Below are 20925 nucleotides of genomic sequence, written 5' to 3'. Positions count from 1 at the left end.
TAGGAACAGTATTATAAGCGGTCCAATGGTAGTGCCTTTGTAATATTTTAATAAAATTTAAGCTATGTAATCTTGTATTTTTATTTGCTACCTGCACGCATCGATCTTTTGGCGGCTTTTTTCAATATTGACATTATAACAATTGGGTCGTGTACTAGGTTCAAGATAAACTATGAAATTCTGATTACTAAATAAAGATACGAAAATAAAGAGACGATCTTGTGACGTAGCGAGTAGGCGCCGTTACTTCAAAAGCGCACCCCTGATGCCAGGCAGCAGCGGTATCAGTACTGGTTGAAGGCCGAGGAAATGGAGGATGTAGGGCTCTAGCTGGAACATCACCGATTGAGAAATTGAACGGTGTACTGCGGAACGGAAGGCGATTGGGGCAACCACCGTTCTACACACCCTATCTATGGAGTAATGATGGCGATTACCCCACCGACAAATAAAGAGAGATCTAGAACTAACAAAAAAGTTTCCTTTTCTCTATTTAACTCAATAAAAACGTACCAAAACTCAAAAACTCCAAGTAATGAAGCGGCTTGTTGGCACGAAGCGAAAATAGATAGGTACACTTTGTTTATTTAATATTTCGATATAATACTACCGCGAATGTTTTCCGACTAAATTAATGCGATTACTAACCACAAAACACCACTTCGTATTAAGTAATTAATTAGATTATTCAATGAAGAAAGCTACCGTCCCGTTTCCGTTCCCGCCAAAAAGTCCCTCAACCAAAGAGAATATAATTCACTAAGTTTCTGTCAACTTGTCTATAAAAAACTCAACCGACTTCCTAATTCAAACCGCTCAGTTGGGGCACGAAGAATGTCACTGCACTATGCGTATTTCAACAAACATAGGGTTCATACAAAAACCTGGGCAAATTCCACGTTCCCGGCATGAACGTGTATGACACTGGGGGGGTTTATACCGGTGTCGTTTTCTACATCCTAACTAAATTTTTGTGCTATATCGCTGAGTATTTAAATGCATCAATGTATAAACGACATTTGACTAGTATTCCGGAGAAGAATGAGTCTGAAGAAGATGCTAGAGTGAATAAATGGGTGAGTTGGTGCAGTGTATTCGCCTCAATATAATTATATAAATAAATATCGGCTTGTTGCCACACACTACGTCTTCACTCCACCCCCGTACATACCCGTTATGTTAGTGGGCTCTGTTTTCCGCATTTAGACTCTTAAGATGGCCTATTATGCGTGTTATTGTTGACTACGTAAGCCAACCTAACTCCTTCCAGAAGCTCAGAAACCTGGGTTTTCACAGGCTTCGCGGATCGACCCCTATTCCTTTGAGGATTTTTACCCGTTATGCTGACACTCCCGTGCATTCCAGGATTACATGGGGGGCAGTTTCTTCTGCATCCAGACAGCCTCTACAAAGTGGGCTGTCCGTTATCCCTAAATTAAATAGAATGTTTGTTGAGTGGGCAGTGACCCGTAATGCTGCCCACTACTATTCGGAGGTCGTTGCTGTTTAAGCGAGCAGTCGGCGAGTGAAGCTCTTGGATATCATAAGCATGATATCCTTCGACTGTCTGCATGTGGGCAGCTGTGCCCATCTGTCGTTGTGTAGTTGCTGGGTATGGTCCCGTATCCACGAGCGTAACTGACTGAAAGGTATCGGCAGGATTGGTTTGGGTCCGTATACCCTGGTGTCTGATCCTCTCCTTGCCAGTTCGTCGGCGACATCATTGCCTAGCGATCCACTGATTAAAAAGTAAACCAGACATATCCGTACAGTTAAGTAACCTCACTATTACATCCCGAAAATCTCGCTCCCGATCCCGAAAATATATTTCCAATCCCGCGGGATCTCGAGTCGGGATTGAATTCCCTAGTCAATACATATTTTTTCTTCAATATCAGGTTCCTAAAAAAAAACACGAAGTGCTGAAGGCAAAATATAAATGCTTGAAGAAGTTATTTCAAATCTACGACGCTAGCGTGATCGGTATACTGCCGGAGACGTACGAGCAGGACGACAACTATACAAACACACAGAGCGTGGAAGAGAGACCGCACTCGAGGAGGAAACGACGCTCGCATCGCACCAAAACCGACGCTTGCGCAGGTTACGATAATGTTACATATCTCTGCCTACCCTCATAGTAGCATGGAGGACAGACCGCACTCGAGGTGGAAACGACACTTGCATCGGCAAGACCGATGCTTGCGCAGGTTTCGATAACGTTACATATCTCTGCCTACCCTCTTAGTAGCATGGTGAAGAGGCCGCACTCGAGGAGGAAACGACACTGGCATTGGCAAGACCGACGCTTGCGCAGGTTACAATCTTCTCTTCTATCGTGTGGGTTATGAGGTAGATTATCAACCCTGGTGTCAGGGTTACTATTGAGCCGCCAAAGGCCCCTGACATGGCTCATGTAACAACTACTTACTTACATCAGTAAGTAGTACCCGGGACGAACGACGTTCCTTCCGAAGCACGGATCATCTTACTTTCGGACAATTGGGTGATCAGTCTGCAGTGTCCTAACCAAATCAAGGCTCACAAAGTGATTTTGTGATATGTCACCACCGGGATTCGAATCTGGGATCTCTGGATCGTAAGCACAACGCTCAACCACTGGACCACGGAGTCCGTTAAAATAATACAGATGACAATAATGTTACATATCTCCACCACGCCGGCGGGGTCGGTATTGGGGTCCTGAAGTGTTTGTTGCCGCGAGCTGATTGGCCATTGGGATCCCTAACGTTCTTTGAGGAAAGGCAGTCAAAGCCTTCATTAGTGCTAATTCCAGTACACACCTAATTTTATTTTAAGTTACACCTGTCGTTTTCTTATCCACCGAAAAGGAAAGGGACGGGTAATCGACAGGCATAAAATTTATGGAACACACGTCAATTTTAGGCAGAAGTTTAAAAAACCCTTCCAAAATGTTATATTGGCCAATAACTTGACAGAATTAAGTTGACAGCACACGTCAAACGGATTACATATTATGAGCAAGATGCCTATATTACACGCCCGGGTTGTTCATTTAAAATTAACAGCTGCGAATCATCCGTCCCTTTCCTTTTCGGCGGATAAAAAAATGACGGGTATAGCTTAAAATACAAAGAATACATGATGCACGTTAAATACATGATGGATCATTTGTAAGAGCGATAGGCTGATCCCCTATCATCATACGGTTTATCATTATCCACCTTAGGACCATGTTTCAAAAGTGGCTGCTGTTGTAGTTGTGTAGGGCGGTGAAGCCGCAGGGAGGGAGCGTTATAATGGAAACGTAATTTCACATGAGTACACGGATTTATTTTGATTGTAAAAACAATGGCCCCGATTCCTGCAGACATCTCTTAATTTTACTTTAAGTTATACCTGTTATTTTCTTATCCGCCGAAAAGGAAAGGGACGGATGATTGACAGCTCTTAATTTTAGGAAGAATGAGTAAGTAAATAAATGAATAACCCGGGCGAATTTTTAGACGGTTGTTTTAGATTTGTGCTTAAAATTGACGTGTGTTCCATAAATTTTATGCTTGTCGATTACCCGTCCCTTTCCTTTTCGGCGGATAAGAAAATGACAGATATAACCTAAAATAAAATTAGATGGTATTTACAGGAATTAGCACCATCAGGAAATTAATGTGCCATGCCTAGTGCAGTTGCCAAAAGAGAGAGAGCGAGGAGGGTCATTTGACATTGACATTAGCTGTCAGTGTTGCATGTAGTAAAAATATGACAGCTGCAAATAGTTTCTTGATTATTTGTAGTTCTGCCCACCCCTTCGGGGAATACGGGCGTGAGTTTCTGTATGTATGTATGTAACTTTAAATAAAATCGGGAGCTGTTTGCGGGAATCGGGTTGTTTCACTTATTGTTAAATTCTCAGGAACGACAGAATCTTCAAGCGGCGATGTTTCAGTCAGGTCTGAAGACAAGGAGGGGTCAATCGCCTCCGCTGTCATCAGAGACCTCAAGGTAATAAAAAAAACAAAAAAGACAACTGGAACGCTGGTTTGCACCCCGGTAAAGAACTTGCACCAATGAGTTATCAATTTCACTAACACAGTCGCCTCGACCATTATAGACGGCGATACGGCTCACCTATCACGTTGTTTAACAGAAAGCTCGGTGAGGTGTGGGTACTAAGTTCATTTAGCGAGTATGTACCTCTGACTATCCCAGTTGGGATAAAGTCGTGAGCGTATATAATGTTATTATGAATCTTATCCAATAGGTCTACAAGATAATTTTGCTTGCTTCTCCTTTACCTAACTCGTTACTGACATTTTTGTATTCCCCGTTAATAAGTAAAAACAATAATATTAATTTCAGTCACAGAACCAACATACTTTATTGTTTTCGACTCTATTTTGCTACAAATAAGAAAATGTCCCCCGTTTTTGGAAAGAATAGTGGATTGTAATTGTAACGGTTAACGTTAGTTCATCTTGCGTCGGATGTACTTCTGACTACCCCTATAGGGTAGTTACCAACAAGTCAAATCAATTACTTTTTACTAAACGTCAGAACACGTAATGACTTGAATTTGAAGAAGAAAAAGCAACCTGTGTAATCATGGAAACACTTGATAAAATGTCATGCATACTTTTTTTTGAGCCACCTACATAATCCTACACACAGACAGGACAGGAGTCCTAGTACAGCTTTGAAATAGACTACTCTGGGCGCCATCACACTCGCGTCAGACAGAGTACTGCGGAAGGCAAGAGGGTATCCACTGCTCTATTTTCCCTCTTTCAAACTGGACTTAAAAAATAAAGGAAAACATGTAACAGTGGGAGTAGGGCCCTGTGCTGGGAGGTTTTCTGGCCACGTCTTTCCCTCAGCGTTACAGATTCCGATGCGGTAGTAGTTTTACAGCTAGATACATAATATGTAATTTAATTTTTGACATTCAAAAAAGCGTTAAATATGTAAGCCAATTGTGAAAAATAAATATTTTCGAATTTTCCAAAAAAAAGTAGCATGGAGAATGCTACACCGACAAGAGCGTGGCTCTTAAAATTAGTGTGCGTATGAAGGACTTAATACTTACTTACACCTTTTTAATTCTGGTGAGTGTCAGGGGCCTTTGGCGGCTCAATCATAACCCTGACACGGTTGATGAGTCTGGTATTCCGCCTCACAACCCACACGATAAGAAGATTCTGGTTTGATTCGAAGGTCCAATGCTCGTGTTCGACGCAAATAACAGCGGAGAAGTCGGTGAAGTGCTCCCCCCTGGAGGTGCAGCCGTCTAGCATGTGCACGGACCATGAGTTCAATCCAGGAGCTGACATGCTGCAACAGCTGCAGCACCCTGTACCTTACCTGTGCATCAATGAGCACAGGAACAAGCCCACGAGGTTCCAGCTGTTCTTGCAGCGGTTAGTAAGGCTTCCCCAACTATGATGCATCATTAGCTCCCATTATCCCGTTACCACAGGGTCCGCTTACCTAACCTGAACATTTGACAGGGCCGGTTTTTTACAGAAGCGACTGTCTGACCTTCCAACCCGAAGGGAAAACCAGCCCAATGCAGATTAGGTTAGGTCACATACCTCCGAAAATGCATTTCTCGGGAATGCGAGTTTCCTCACGATGTTTTCCTTCACCGCTGAGCACGTGATAACCATTTATAATCCAAACATAAATTCGAAAACAAATCGACAATCATTGGTTTAGGCCTGTGCTAGATTCGAACCTGCGACCTCAAAGTGAGAGGCAAGCTTTCTATCGACTAAGCTACCACGGCTCAACTATTATGCCATCTATGATCATGCATATTTATAACTATGATCAACTAAGTATGATTGTTTGGAAAAAATAGTGTTCGGCACATTGTTAATACCCGGAATAAAAATAAACTTGCTGTACATGTCAGTCGACTGCATAAGACCACTAAATATTTTAAGGGCAATGTATACGTTTTTACAATAAGATTGACATTCAGAATTTACCTTTGAACGGTCTTACGAAAGTAATTAAATAGAAACTTTGTACATACACACATAAACTCACGCCCGTAATCCCAAATGGGGTGGGCAGAGCCACAAGTAATCAAAGACAACTTGCAGCCACTGTTGATACGAAGTCCTAAGATGGATATGATGAACCTTATGGTGATAAGGGATCAGCCTATCGCCCATAACATTAGTCCATCATGTTAGAGTACGCAATCCCTCTGTCGGTTTTTACGACATGCCCAACTTTGTAGAAAAGGTATTATAAGGTTAGTGATTATTTAGAAGATATGAATGCATGGGATTAACTGTCTGGGAATTGACATTAGGCAGCCAAATTACTAAATTGTATACTTAACAGTCTTATGTTTATTTTTAAAGAACGTCTAGGGCCCTAGTGCCGAGGTTTTTCTTGCAGCTTCTGTTCCCCGGCTATAGAGGTTGTGAGAAGCTGCAGTAGCTTTAGGCGGATGAGACGTTTGCTATGTAAACAATGACGATTCAAAGTGTAACTATGTTGCCTAATAAATAAAGCACATAATAACGGGTTCTTACCGCGTTTAAATGGGGATATGAGACTCCCGCGGTCGCGGTAAGAACCCGTTATTATGTGCTTTAATTATGATAATAACCGCGTAAACTTAAAACAATGTAATAAATAAAGGTATAATATTGAGTTTGAAGCTAGCCTTTTTTGTTTTCAGGTTATTCGGTCTAAGGAGAGAGAAGCCAAGGAACTATGTGTTACCGAATGGCCACATTTACGCCGCTAGTGATAATAATATCGCGCACGACTACTGCGAGAGAAGGCGCAGGTTGGCAACGATGTATTACAATACTTAATCTTGCTAATTGACGCGAAGAAATTAGGTACTTTCTAATCGGCGTTCCACTGAAAGATCATGTCTTTTCTCAGGCGGGGCCTGAGAATCCGGAGGTTCCGCAAGCCGAAGAAGATCCACTCTGAATCGGCTCTCAGAGACCTGAAGACTCCGACGATTCTGTCCTGCGTCCAATCCGTCCAGAGGAACTGTCTCATTGATAGGACGCCACGACAATGTCCTATCGTTGGTTGCAAGATGATGTTTTACGGTGAGGACCACAATAGGGTAGTTTCAAACTAGTCAAAAAAAAAAATTAAAAAAAAAGTCATTTATTTCTGAAAGTACATACTTAACAGTTGTTCGTGGATAGGACTTCCCAGTAAGTAATGAGGATACTTGAGTTGGGAATGTCCCGCTACTTCCCTTAGGTCTTACTAAAAATATTACAAGTTTGTAGGTAAATATTAAATGGTCTTAAGCTATGTATGTGTGAGATTCAACAAAAAATAAAAATAAAATTAAAAGTAGTAAAGTAATTGTGGTGATGAAGTGTCCTTACGTTAAGGTGGATGGAAAGGAGAAGTGTCAAATGAGTTACTTTTTACTAAACGTCAAAACACGAAATCATTATGTTACATAATTTGTATGAAAAAGCACACTGTGACGTCATAGAAAAACGTGATAAAATGTCGTACTTATTATTACGTTTTCTTGTTTAAAATTAGAATAGAAAAAATAATAGAATAGATAGTTTATTATAAAAGGGCGCCACACATCGACATCCACAAACATCGTGAGGAAAGCCACATTCACGAGAAATGCGTTTTCAGAGGTATGTGACCTAATGTTTTATTTAAATAATGCTAGGGTGATGATGACAATGTATGTATTGTAACTCCATATATTTACTAAGTACCTACTACAGTAAATTGAACATCAGCGCTCAAAACGTGGGACGCAAAGGTACCTACTGTTAATTTAGCGACGTTGACAGTACTTTACCTCAGTGCGCGATTAGGCGCCGAACTGTCAACACGGGGGAGTGCGTGGTAAAAATTTCATCATATTTCTAATAAATAATGACATTGTGCATGTTATCATAGTACAAGCATTTTAATTTTCGCAGTAAAACCCACCAAAATTATTATTTTTGTTTAAAATACACTGAAACAAGTACTCCCGGTCAAGCCGAGTCGCAGTATAATACGACCGCGTTACGAAGCACTACGCGCTAATATACGTAATAAGACGATGCGTACTTTCTTAATTTGCCAAGATTTTATTGAATGTATATACCGCTGTGTACGAATGTATAGCTAAACAAGCGCCAAGTTTTCGCCGCATTTTTGTATCAAGCGCTGTATCTACGGTAGTGGTAAATCAATGTGTAACTCCAACAAATCACCTCCATCAGGTATAATCAACTACAACGACCACCTGAACCTCTGCCACTTCACGGATCGGAAGTACGTGTGCCACTACTGCCACGAGGGCTTCGAGCTGGAGTACGACAAGACCCTGCACGAGAACGAACACCTGGGGATCTCGAAGCTGAACCAGAGCCAAGTCCACGCCTCCGCGACATCCACGCAGAGGCAGTCTCAGAGGTGAGATAAACAGGTCCTTGGTATACAGACAACGTGAACAACAACAACAACAGACAACAACAACACATCAACAGACAACAACAACACTTAACAGACAACAACAACACAACAACTCGTCAACAACAACAGACAACAACAATCAACATCAACAGACAACAACTCATCAACAGAAACACATCAACAACAACAACAACAGACAACAACAATCAACAACAACACAACGTAAACGTCAGAGAGAAAGTATTTTACGGAAAAACGGTGGTCGCAACAGTATGGAACTGAAAATAATAAAAATAATCAGTACTTAATCATAAATTTTCCGAATTATTTTTATTCCTTGTATTATAAGTATGCCTTTCACAGTTTCTCGAAAGGAGAGATACATTTTTACGTACATACTTACATAATGTTTTCATAAATATATTTACTTGCGACTGTCAGTAAGTATATTTATTTCTTTAAACAGCTCCCTTAAAGAGTCCCGACGACGCAGATTATAAATAGCGCGAACTGCTCTTTTTGAACGATGAAAATAGTTTCTATATCAAAACGATATACGAGGTCTATGGTTGTATGTTGTTATTGCAGGGTAAGCAACACCCAAACTGAACCGGAGTTGAAGTGTGACGTGCCCGAAGAGAAGTTGAAGAAGATAGTCTCCTTCTTCGACAAGCTGGTGGATACAGAACAGATGCTCAGCGAGTTCAAGAAGAGCCGGTTGGTACCGTTCTTCGTTTCAGCATAGAATAAGGAATAATACTACGTATTGTTACAAGAGTCAGTTATTCTAATTTAAAAAAAAACATAATTTTATTAATTTAATTTTTATAAGTAAGTTTTATTTTTCTTAAAATGGCAACACTAATTTTAAAAAAGAAACAGTAGTTTTAGTTTTAGGCGGATGAGACGTTCGTAATGTAAGTTGACGATTCAAAGTGTAACTATGATACCTACAGAATAAAGATATTTTTGAATTTGAATTTGAGTTCATAAAATAAAATATTGAAATATAATCACTTACTGTAGTGAACTAATTAATTAAAACTTTAATGCACACACAAACATAGAAAAGGTACAAGAAAATACCTAAAAGTGGACAAAGGCTGCCTTATCGCTAAAAGCGATCACTTCCAGACAACCTTCGATAGAGAAAAGCGAGGATATTTATAGCGCGCAAATAAATATATATATTTTTAAGAGACCGATCTGGAGGTCCGGGTTCGATTCCCGATGGAGACATTGTCGAAATCACTTTGTGAGACTGTCCTTTCTGGTAAGGACTTTCCAGGCGTGAATCACCTGATTGTCCGAAAAAGTAGGATGATTCCGTGCTTCGGACGGCCGGGCACGTTAAGCCGTCACACCACCTTCACCTCCTCCAACCCGCATTGGAGCAGCGTGGTGGAGTATGCGCCATACTCCCTCCGGTTGATTGAGGGGAGGCCTGTGCCCAGCAGAGGGAAGTATATAGACTGTTTATGTTTATGTATGTTTAAGAGACTGGAACAGACGTTTTGCTTAATACCAGGTACTCAGAATCGAATCTCCACTCGCTTCAAGACTCGTCTAAAGCGGAGACAGAGACGGTAACAGAATGCGGCACAGTCAGTTCTGACAAGCGCACAGCCAGTTGCAGCGAGCTGATGCCGCGGAAGGCGGACAAGAGCAAGACGACAGCGTTCTCAGACCTGACCTCCAAGTGTTCCTGCTCGCCTGTCAAATGCCACATCTGCGGCGAGGACTTCGATTACAGGTTTTTGCAAGTTTCTACCCGACTACGACCGACCTCCGTGGTCCAATTGGGACGTGTACTATAGTTGACGACAGGTCGACATGGCAATCGGGGCATGAGGTGAGCCGCGGAGGCGGGGTCGCCCCGCACACTCGCACAGTCCCCGCGGCGTCTTAGTCTTAGTGTCGCACGAGTCCGTATCGACCGCGTTTATCGATTATAATCTCGCTCACATAATTTATTACTATTGTGTTTTAAAAATGGCTACGGTTGCATCTTCGTCGCGTGTTCAAGCAAAAAAACCAATAATTCACTCTCAAGCTCGAGAACTAGCTAGAAAAGTGTTAGAAAATTGTGACATTGAACGGAAAAATTATTGTTACTTTTCTGTCAATGAATAAATATTAACTTAAATGAAAACGTGGTATTATTTTATTCACATTTTGTTACATACATAATAAAAATATATCGATGTTGAAAACGTCACGTCACTAGAGAATTGCCATGTCGACCTGTCGTCTACTTTAGGTCTTCTTCTATCGTGTGGGTCCTGAGGTGGATAACCAACGTATGTAGTGATGGTGAGTGTGATGGTTGAGTACTAATAAGTGCCTGACAAATTATAAAGGCAATAGTTGTCGAGCGCGTTGTGTAGCTTGTGCAGGCGTTTACAATTATTGTCGCTTTGTAATAACGGCCTCTCTGGTCCAGTGGTTGAGCGTTGGACTCACGATCCGGAGGCCCCGGGTTCGAATCTCGGTGGGGAAATATCACAAAAATCACGTTGTGATCGCTAGTTTGGTTAGGACATTACAGGCTGATCACCTGTGTCCGAAATTAAGATGATCCGTGCTTCGGAAGGCACGTTAAATCATTGGTCCCGGTTACTATACTACTTACTGATGAATGTAGTTGTTAAATGAGTCATGTCAGGGGCCTTTGGCGGCTCTTACATCAGTAAGTAGTAACCAGGACCAACGGCTTGACGTGACTTCCGAAGCACGGCTTTTCTTACTTCTGGACAATCAGGTGATCGGCCTGTAATGTTCTAACCAAACTAGGGGTCACAAAGTGATTTTTGTGACATGTCCCCTCTGGGATTCGAACCCGGGGCCTCCGGATCGTGAGACCAACGCTCAACCACTGGACCACAGAGGCAGTTACCTTCCCTTTGACTACCCCTTTAGGATCTACTCGTGCGCTTATGAATGACCATTGACCCTCGATGATAATCCTCAGACGTCAGCTGAGCCTCCACGTCGATGTGGAACACGGTGTCCATGAGAAATTCAGCAAGTTCCACAGCTGTGCCGGCATCACCGACTGGCGGCGCCGGCGCAGCGAATTGGTGCGTAACACAATAGCACACGGGACACTTCATACAAACAACCTCGTTTTACACAGACACTACACATTGACGTTATCGTACACGCGCATCTGTGTGTGTGATGTCTGTCGCCATACGATTCAAGTCTAAACTATGTTCGAGGGGGTGAGGTAAACCTAGCTCAGACGCTGGTGGGGAGCGGAGAGTTGCCGTTCTATACACAGTATTATTCCATATTCTATGACAGTAGTTAAACAACGAGGAGCTCAAACTCGAGCGAATATAAACCTTACGCCTTCACCTCGCGACTTGTGCTGAGTGAGGCCCTTTTATCTCAGGACGTCCACCACCACCTTATGATCATTCTAATGAACATCCTCCTATGCTTTTTGTAATTGTTTTGTGAATTTTTTTAAGTGATATAATTGTCTTGTCTTTGTGTGTGATGTCCTTTTATATTAAACATTTTCTATTCTATTATATATTCTATTCTACATCTCTTCTTCGTCAATGGCAAACTAAATAGTATCGGCGCAAAACTTGGCCACAAGTATATATGGCGCTATCTCCAGCGTGCAGGTGTTCGGGCACGCAGGACACGATGTAAGATGTTCCATCGTTTGGGGAACAGTGCCGCACTTGCACTTTAAGTCCGAGCCATCCGAGAAACCCTACCTGAACAAATTGTCCTTACTTCAGCCCACCTGAGTCCGAAGTCTATTTAGAGACTTCCAGGTAAGCCAAGGCAAATCAAGACCGGGCGAAAAATCAAGGCGAAACAAAAGGTTTTGGGAGGTGTACCCGTTCCTGCCAGATCCTGCATCTTTCCTTAGAGCGGTCCTCATCACGTAGAGGCGACACACACTTGGCGAAACTTTTGCGGCCTTTCAGCCTATTCTACATAAGGTACTTATAGGAATAAATAATTATTGTACTTGCAGGTAAAGGCTGAGGCGGGCAAGATTAACGTACAGAGCGTAAGAGAAGTCAGGCGAGTGAACACCAATTCCACACTGACCCCAGACACCGACGCGTCGCAGGTTTCGGGACGCAAATCCGTGGAAACTTTGAGTTGTGATCCCTCCACCAACATAATCTATTACGAAAGCATGGAAACCGTTAAGAAACCGTCGATTATAAACAACTTTGTCGAGAAAGTAAAGAGCGGTATCACCAGTTACCGTTGGGAGCCAGGTACCACCATTATTCGCGTGTAATATTCAGGTTCAGCAATATTCAGTTCCCACGTAAAATCTCGCAAAACTTCCGTAAAAAGAGCTTTATTTAAACACATAATACCGGGTTCTTAACGCGTTAAAATCACGGATATGAGACTCCCGATATTTCAACACTGTTGCAAGTGCTCATCACGGAATGACACACTTCAGGACCCCGATACCGACCCCGTCGGCGTAGTCGACGATTTCCCTCAATCAGCGCTAGGGGTCGATTAATTCTTTCAAATATTTTTCATCTCAGACGACGCCCTGAGCCGCGGTTCGCGCCCAACTGGGCACCCTCAGGCCTGTTGTCTTAAACGTTGTACTGGATGAGAGTCTTCAGCGCTCGCCATTTGTCCGGCCAAGTAGTTAATGCCATCTGCGGCAAATCTACATTAAGTCAGGTTAAAAAAAACACGGGATGACTGATGAAATTGTAGTAGAGTAGGTAAATCCATAATTTTCTAAGGGCAAACATATCTGTATACTCTTCTTCTTTGCCGCTTGTTTCTGATGTCGGAATGTTCGGAATTCACTACGACAAACCGCACTCATTGTGTCCTCGCGTTTTATCACCGTCTTATATCCCTGAATTTAACGCGGTAAGAACCCGGTATTGTGTTTAAATTATGATAATAACCGAGTATACCTCAAACAAGAGTTTTATTACCTAAGCAGATAAGACCAGAGTATAAGAAAGAACAGTTTGAAAAAGAAAAGCAGCCAATGTCCTTACTATTAAAGAGTTTGGGAACATTCCCAGAAACGGCACATAACCTTTTTAGTAGAAAATATGCAGATTTGAAATGGCAACACTGTAATTTCAAAAGTTTTAAAAAAATAAATGGAATGGGTTTTTGAAATCAGAAATTCGCACCAATAGTTTCGTAATTACGTAAACTGCCAGTCTTTTATACTCAACGTTCTTTTTTTAACAATATCCATTTAGCGCATTTATTTTTCTATCGTGCGGGTATTGAGGCAATGACCATGGGTTACTATTAAGCCGCAAAAGGGCCCGAACATTGCTCATGTAACGACTACATTTAAGTAAACCGAAGCACGCATTTTAACGCTACTATCACATAGTATCTTCATGCAATATGTTTTATAGTCTGTACGATTGTAATTCAAACCGGTGTTGCCAATTTCGACATGGTAAAATTACCTTTTTATTAGTAAATGCTTCTAGTTTAAAACTCCGATGAAGAACGACATTCCTAATAAATGAAATACATTTAGCATTAGGTACTAAATATTTGAACTAAAAAAAATAATTCTTGGGGGTTTCAAAGGACAGTATTTTTATAAAGTGTCCGTATAAACTCGGTGCAACTCCAAAAAGTGGTCAAACTCTAGAAATAAGAAAATGTTTTTCAATTTTAGGAGGTTATATTTTTGCACTAAACAATTTTCGTCAACAAAAAGTTGAAAATTAACGGCTGGAATCCATAAATTTAAAATTTGCTACGTTTCTACATTTCTACAGTATTTGACCACACCTTTCCTGTTTTTTTAACTGCATTTTATGAAAGTTATTTTGGGATTTTTTTAAGTTTTGTTTTTTTATAGTGTTTTTGTGACGTGTCATTATTTGTCAGGTTTTTTATTTTTTTGTAATATATGACTGGAAATCCCGTATATTTGTTTAATTTTATATAAATTCGTATACACAGAAACGAAAACCCTTTTGTATGTAGTACTTTTGCAAGTAGCGCTTTGTTTTCTGAAAAAACTATGTCCCTTTCCTTTTCGGCGGATAAGAAAATGACGGAACTTAAAATAAAATTAGGTGTCTGCAGGAATCGGGGCCAGTGATTATTGACTTTCAGTGTTCACCCATGGTATAAGAAAACCAGGTATGCTCAATCCTATGAAAAGCTGCCATTGCTAGCCGTCTGATGACGTAAGTGTTACCAATGCGTTGCTATATATATTAAATTGGTAAATTTTATTTTTGAAAATTAAGTGAATTACTGACTAATGTATTTAATTACTATTATTTGTCCCATGTATAAAAAAAAAACATTAAAACTGTAAATCAATCTTTTACTAAAAGTTCAAAATTGCCTTGCAAAGTAAATTAAAAACACTGGTCGTGGGTAATTTATTTTTTACGAAATGGCAACGCAGGGTCGGATAACGTTTGGGCTAACCTTGAAATGTTAGCTGTCACTTTTGATCATACTACAATGGAACTGCCCAGGTAACCTACCTACTTATATTTTTCAAAAAGCGAAGTCTAATACCAAGTCTAATACAAGAATCACATAAAATAGACACATATTTTATAAGAATTTAGAATGAAATGTAGGTACTTACCTACTTGCAGGCTCCCAAGAATTTTTTGACGGTCGAACGAGACACTGAAAGGCGTAGTCATTAGGGGTAAAATCACTCTTATATCGCACAACTAGATAATATAGTACACTACATCCTTAGAATCATAGTAACACTCTCACATAGTTTGATATAACAATAACACACGCGTTAATTGAGGCACAGATTCGCGCGAAAACCGATGTGTTCGCTACGAAGGTTCGCGGTAGACTAACTTAACGAACTTCAGTGATTGACGAATATGACGAACTTCAATGCGCACTCGATGACGCACACAAGATGGCGCCACCCTGCGGGCTACGTGCGCGCAACTTAGTAACTGTTACTCAAAACAGCAACCGTAATATTTTGTTTATTATTTCTTAAAATATAAGACTGTAATTACGACGACATAATATAAATAAGTTCTGCTATATTATAATAATAATGTATTCCCATGTTGATTATAATTAATAACCACCGAAAAAGAACGCTATGGCATAGAATAGACTATGTATACATATAGAACGGCGACTCTCCGCTCCCCACCAACGGCTGCGCTAGGTTTACCTCACCCCCTCGGTCTTACTTTAGTCTTCAATCGTATGGCGTCAGACGTCACACACACAGATGCGCGTGTACGATAACGTTAATGTGTAGTGTCGAGAAAACGAGATATTTTGATGAAGTGTCCGGTGTGTGGCTATGATTACTCCAGGTTCACCAGATACCCATGCTGCTCCAATGCCATGTAAATAAAATACCAAAATTCTTACTCTGATAAAAATGTCTTTAATTACGTATTTACAATAATAATTATTACAGTTACCAATTAGTGTAAAAGCATTTTAAAACATGGCTTCTCTTAAAATAATAATATACTTACCTAGAAGGTATTTTAACTTTATAAGTCATTATAAATAACTTAAAATAGACTGGTTCTTTTATTATTTAATAAATTCTAATGTTCTAATTCTAATGCTGCTTGTCTTCCCGGGCATGTCGTAAAAACCGACAGAGGGATTGTGTCCTCCAACATGATGGACTAATGTTATGGGCGATAGGCTGATCACTTATCACCATAAGGTTCATCATATCCAGCTTACGACATCGTATCAACAGTGGCTGCAAGTTGTCTTTGATTACTTGTGGCTCTGCCCACCCCAGTAGGGATTACGGGCGTGAGTTTATGTATGTATGTCTAATGTTGTCATCGTAACGAAAACTTTGACGGATGATTTAGACCACAATTTTAAGTTGATATCAAATGGAATTTTACGTCGAAATGTTATCTCCCTAGCGTCATCCTGTTTTTCACAGGGTCCGCTTACCTAACCTGAACATTTGACAGGTCCGGTTTTTTACAGAAGCGACTGCCTGTCTGACCTTCCAAGCCGCGAAGGGAAAACCAGCCCAATACAGGTTAGGTCAGGTCCCCCTTACGACCCACACGATAGAAGATGGATTTTTTAGCATTGTATAGTAACCACTATCTTTTGGCACCATCAGTTATCTTAAATCTATTACCGGGAGAGCCCTCAGCACTCCCCATTTGTCCGGCCATATAGTAAATGCTATCCGAGGTCAATATTAATAATTATCTCTGCATTTTTGTTTACTTAAGTAAATTTAAGTTTGTTAATATGGCGCCTAATATAGAAATAAGTACTTAGATGTTTTCTTTCTTACACAGAGTGTTAGTGACATCGTATCAAAAACTTTGAAGCATGATTCAGACCATGATTCCGAGTTGATATCTAGTCAAGTTTCCCGTCACAAAATGACGTGAATTCTCTATGTCTAATGTTGTCAGTTGTCAGGTATCACATTATTTTAAAAGTTGAATAAAGCCAATATTTTGGTACTTAATGACTTTATTTATTACTCAAAAATATGGAACTAAAAATAATTAATGAATTCCACTTGATATACAATCAGAATCATCCCTTAATCATCCCCCTCAGTATTCGTTACGATGTCACTAACACCTATACCTACTTGTATGGCTACCTGTATGTACTTGCACGAGATGTAAGTGACATCGTAACAAATACTGAGGGGGATGATTCAGCTCATTATTCTTAGTTAATATCAAGTGGAAGTTTCCATCGCAAAATTATAGAATTGAATTATTAAAAAACACTAAAATTTTCATGAATTTTCCGACAGGAAATTCCACTTGATATTAACTCAGAATCATGGTCTGAATCATCACCCTCAGTATTCGTTACGATGTCACTAACACCCTGTATACATCGTCGAAAATACTTCTACATAAAGGAGTAGTCAAATAGTCCTTGTAATAAGTATTTACAATTGGGTCGTGTAACTAGGTTCAAGATAAATTATGAAATTCTGATTACTAAATAAAGACAGATCTAGAACTAACGAAAACATTTTCTTTTTTCTATTTAACTTATTTATGAATTTTAATTAAGACAAACGTAATAATATGTCCGAAATTTTATCACGTTTTTCTTTGACGTCACAGTGTGCTTTTTCATACAAATTCCGTAGTAATTTCGCGTTTTGGCGTTTAGTAAAACGTAACTGATTTGACTAGTTCGAAACTAGCCTATTAATAATTAAATTAAGTATAATATCACTTTATACGAATGAACCCTCTGGCATCAGTACTCCTGAAAAGAAAAAAAAGAAAATAGCCTTAATATAATGTAAGTTTAAGAATATGTATCGGAGGAGCTCGGTGGCGCAGCGGTAAACGCGCTCGGTCTGCGATTGTTGAAGTTAAGCAACTTTCGCAAAGGCCGGTCATATGATGGGTGACCACAAAAAAAATCATCTCGAACTCCTCCGTGCTTCGGACGGCACGTTAAGCCGTTGGTCCAGGCTGCATTAGCAGTCGTTAATAACCACCAATCCGCACTGGGCCCGCGTGGTCGTTTAAGGCCCGTACTCCCTATCCATCCATAGGGAAGGCCCGTGCCCCAGCAGTGGGGACGTTAATGGGCTGGTGATGATGATAAGAATATGTTGTTGTGTGTATTGAAGGGAAGAGAGGAAGGGGTAGACCTAGGAGAACATTTATGAAACAAAAGAGAAGGTGCAGGTCGTGTCGTATCAGAAGGTGAAGGGTTTGGCGGGAAGAAGAGAAGAATGGCGATTACTCCACCGACAAGAGCGCAGCTCTTAAATAAAGAGAGAGAGAAGAATATGTGGACAGAAAGGGTTACTAATGAAAAAGAGCTAGTAAGAGTAAGGGAAAAGAGGCAAATATTGAGAGTTATTGAGGACAGAAGAGGCAAAATGATTGGACACTTAATAAGACACGACGAATTTATTAAAAAACATCATAAAAGGAAAGAGAGGAAGGGGAAGACCAAGAAGAGCTTACATGGAACAGATTAAAGAGAAGGCGAACGTCGTGTCTTATAGGGAAATGAAATAATTGGCATTTGACAAGAATGGATAATGCTACTCCGACAAGAGCGTGGCTTCTGCACGATCTGGAGGTCTGGGTTCGATTCCCGGTGGGGACATTGTCGAAATCACTTTGTGAGACTGTCCTTTGTTTGGTAAAGACTATTCAAGCTTGAATCACCTGATTGTCCGAAAAAGTAAGATGATTCCTTGCTTCGGAGGGCACGTTAAGCCGTTGGTCCCGGCTATTAGCCGTAAAAACACCTCCACCAACCCGCATTAGAGCAGCATGGTGGAGTATGCTCCATACCCCCTCCGGTTGATTGAGGGGAGGCTGTGCCCAGCAGTGGGACGTGTATAGGCTGTTTATGTATGTATGTAATTTTTAAAATACTTATGCGAATCTGTCAAGTAGCCAACAGCTGTGAGATTATGTTTATGTACATTACCTGCTATGCAAGCAGTCATGAAACATATCCCGCACCCAGCAAAAAACGCTCTCAACGCCACCTGAATCAGAATAAAAAAAAAAAAAGTAATAAACATGATACTAGTAATAAACAGAATAATAAAACAAAATAGTAACGAAAACTGGAAGAACTGGGAAACTGAGGAAACTGGGATTAAGCTCATTTGTCTGAGTTAATATCAAGTGGAATTTTCTACCGCAAAAGTTAAAAAGAAACTAAAAAAAACATGAATTTTGCGACGGAAAAATCCACATGATATTAACTCAGAATCATGGTCTGAATCATCCCCCTGAGTATTCGTTACGATGTCACTAGCACCCTATACATGTATGTATATACAGGATGTTAGTGACGTCGTGGCGAAAATTTTGAGGTATGATTCAGACCATTATTCTGAGTTAATATCAAGTGGAATTTTCCATTTTGTCACGTTTTTCTAGACGTAACAGGGGGCCTACCGGCTAATTCGCCGAACTTCGGCGACTTGAAAACGATTCAGATAAATCGAAGTTCGGCGTTTGGTACCGGGTAATTTCCGATGTTCATTGCAATCTGGATGAAAATCAATCCATAGATAATAATAGACATATTAGAGGGGTGCATGATTGAACGAATGACTTTTGGTCTTGCGTTCCGTTGAGACATTTGGTAAACATTTAATATTTTATATCATTATGAAATTAAAAAATACAGACTAATTTTGTATGTTATTTTTATTAATTGATAATATTTTTAGTTAATCACTTTGTAAAGTCTTACAAATGTTTAAAACAAAAGGAAAATGCAACGACGGATTTTTCTTTTGCAACTGAAGTAATGAAACGCAAAAAAAAAAGAAAAATGACGTTATGTTATATCAGCTGACATACTTGAATTCGCGCCGAATGCAACAGTTTTATCTTCTCAGAATTTATACAATAACAACAATAACGAAAGAAATGTAAGTAAATTATTAATCTAGTAGTAGTAAGAAACAAGTCAAGAAAGAATAGTCACATAATGAACCTATTCATTGTTCAACAACATAAATAGTTTGTTGGAAACTTGTAAATGTATCTTTTTGTTTTTCTAGATCACCGATTTACTACCTACTAGATCTGAGAGTCGGAGGCTAGACATGGAGGAGCGACTTGTTTCAGCAGTTAACAAGCTGGCTGGCTACAGCTGCTGAAGCTAATAGCAAGGCCGCGGATATGCAAACAGAGTTGCTTCGGCTGCTGCTGGAGGAAGCTAGGTGAAGACCAATATAAGGTAATTTACTCAAACTTATTAAAAATTGTATGGAATTGGAGCAAGTAGGAGAAGTTTATAAGGATCACGACACTTAGTGGTCTGTCCTTACTGCCTACCCCGCCAGGGATGTAGCATAAAGATTGTATGTATGTTATATACCCAAATTTACCTCCTTGATCAGCATATTTTACTCCATACTAGCAAGAATAAAGGCCAAATATAAATATCCTTATACCTTTGTATGTGCTACTTTATTACATTCCAAAATATTTCCTTTACATTGTATTTCATTCCATTAGAGTCGGCTAGTGTTCCTAAACTTTTAATTCATGAAGGACCACTTTACAAAATTTTTGTCTTGCCGGGATCACCCAAATGAATAAAGTAATAACTAAAGGATTATAACTAGTCTATAAAGACTATTACTAATGTACATGATAGACGTCATAAAAACTTTGTCATATTGTGACTGTTTATATTTCGCATGTATTTTATATGAATTAATGGATTTATTTATTACAGGTTAAAGAATAGCAGCATGACGATTCTCAAGAACAAAGACACTAGCGAAGAACGAAGATACAAACTAAGTTAAAATACTTAAGTAAAAACATATGTATTCAATAAACTTGTATGTAAATATTTAAGCTAAAGTATAAGTACTCCATTTATGTTATTTAAGTGAAGTTGTATTTAATTTAAATACTTAAGTTTGGTCATGTTATTTAAGTGAGTTTGTCTAGGGGTAACATTAAAGTACATTAAAGACAAAGCAACTAGATATCATTTTACCAAGAACTATTTTGAAACAAAAATAATATAGCATCACGCTTCTATTCC

The 20925-nt window shown here is 39.9% G+C and overlaps 2 protein-coding genes and 1 long non-coding RNA gene across 8 annotated transcripts in view; 2 read left to right on the top strand and 1 right to left on the bottom strand.

Moving 5' to 3' along the window:
• Positions 1–1004: 1004 nt before the first annotated feature.
• LOC126378282 (uncharacterized) lies at positions 1005–12701 on the top strand. Its single transcript, XM_050026475.1, has 11 exons — positions 1005–1076; positions 1899–2103; positions 3896–3984; positions 5194–5396; positions 6677–6787; positions 6889–7064; positions 8211–8403; positions 8992–9120; positions 9932–10156; positions 11375–11483; positions 12404–12701. Exons 1-11 carry the CDS (start codon positions 1005–1007, stop codon positions 12677–12679), a joined length of 1788 nt encoding a protein of 595 aa, XP_049882432.1. The 3' UTR covers positions 12680–12701.
• Positions 12702–15770: 3069 nt separating this feature from the next.
• Positions 15771–20925, bottom strand: part of LOC126378400 (solute carrier family 28 member 3-like) — a 44673-nt gene continuing 39518 nt past the window's right edge. For all 6 annotated transcript variants that reach the window (XM_050026728.1, XM_050026727.1, XM_050026732.1 and 3 more), the window contains 2 exons: positions 18832–18892; positions 15771–17640 (listed from right to left, as the gene is read on the bottom strand). In XM_050026728.1, the coding sequence (XP_049882685.1) occupies positions 17609–17640; positions 18832–18892 (93 nt within the window). In that variant the 3' untranslated portion in view covers positions 15771–17608. The remainder of the gene's footprint in view (positions 17641–18831; positions 18893–20925) is intronic.
• Positions 19345–20738, top strand: LOC126378584 (uncharacterized). Its single transcript, XR_007568108.1, has 3 exons — positions 19345–19792; positions 19925–20103; positions 20608–20738. It is a non-coding gene; the product is annotated as an uncharacterized LOC126378584 (long non-coding RNA).

The sequence above is a fragment of the Pectinophora gossypiella genome, chromosome 26, assembly GCF_024362695.1.
Source record: "Pectinophora gossypiella chromosome 26, ilPecGoss1.1, whole genome shotgun sequence".
NCBI lineage: Eukaryota > Metazoa > Arthropoda > Insecta > Lepidoptera > Gelechiidae > Pectinophora > Pectinophora gossypiella.
The sequence above is the reverse complement of the archived record's forward strand: the minus strand, read 5'-3'. Positions and strand labels throughout refer to the sequence as shown.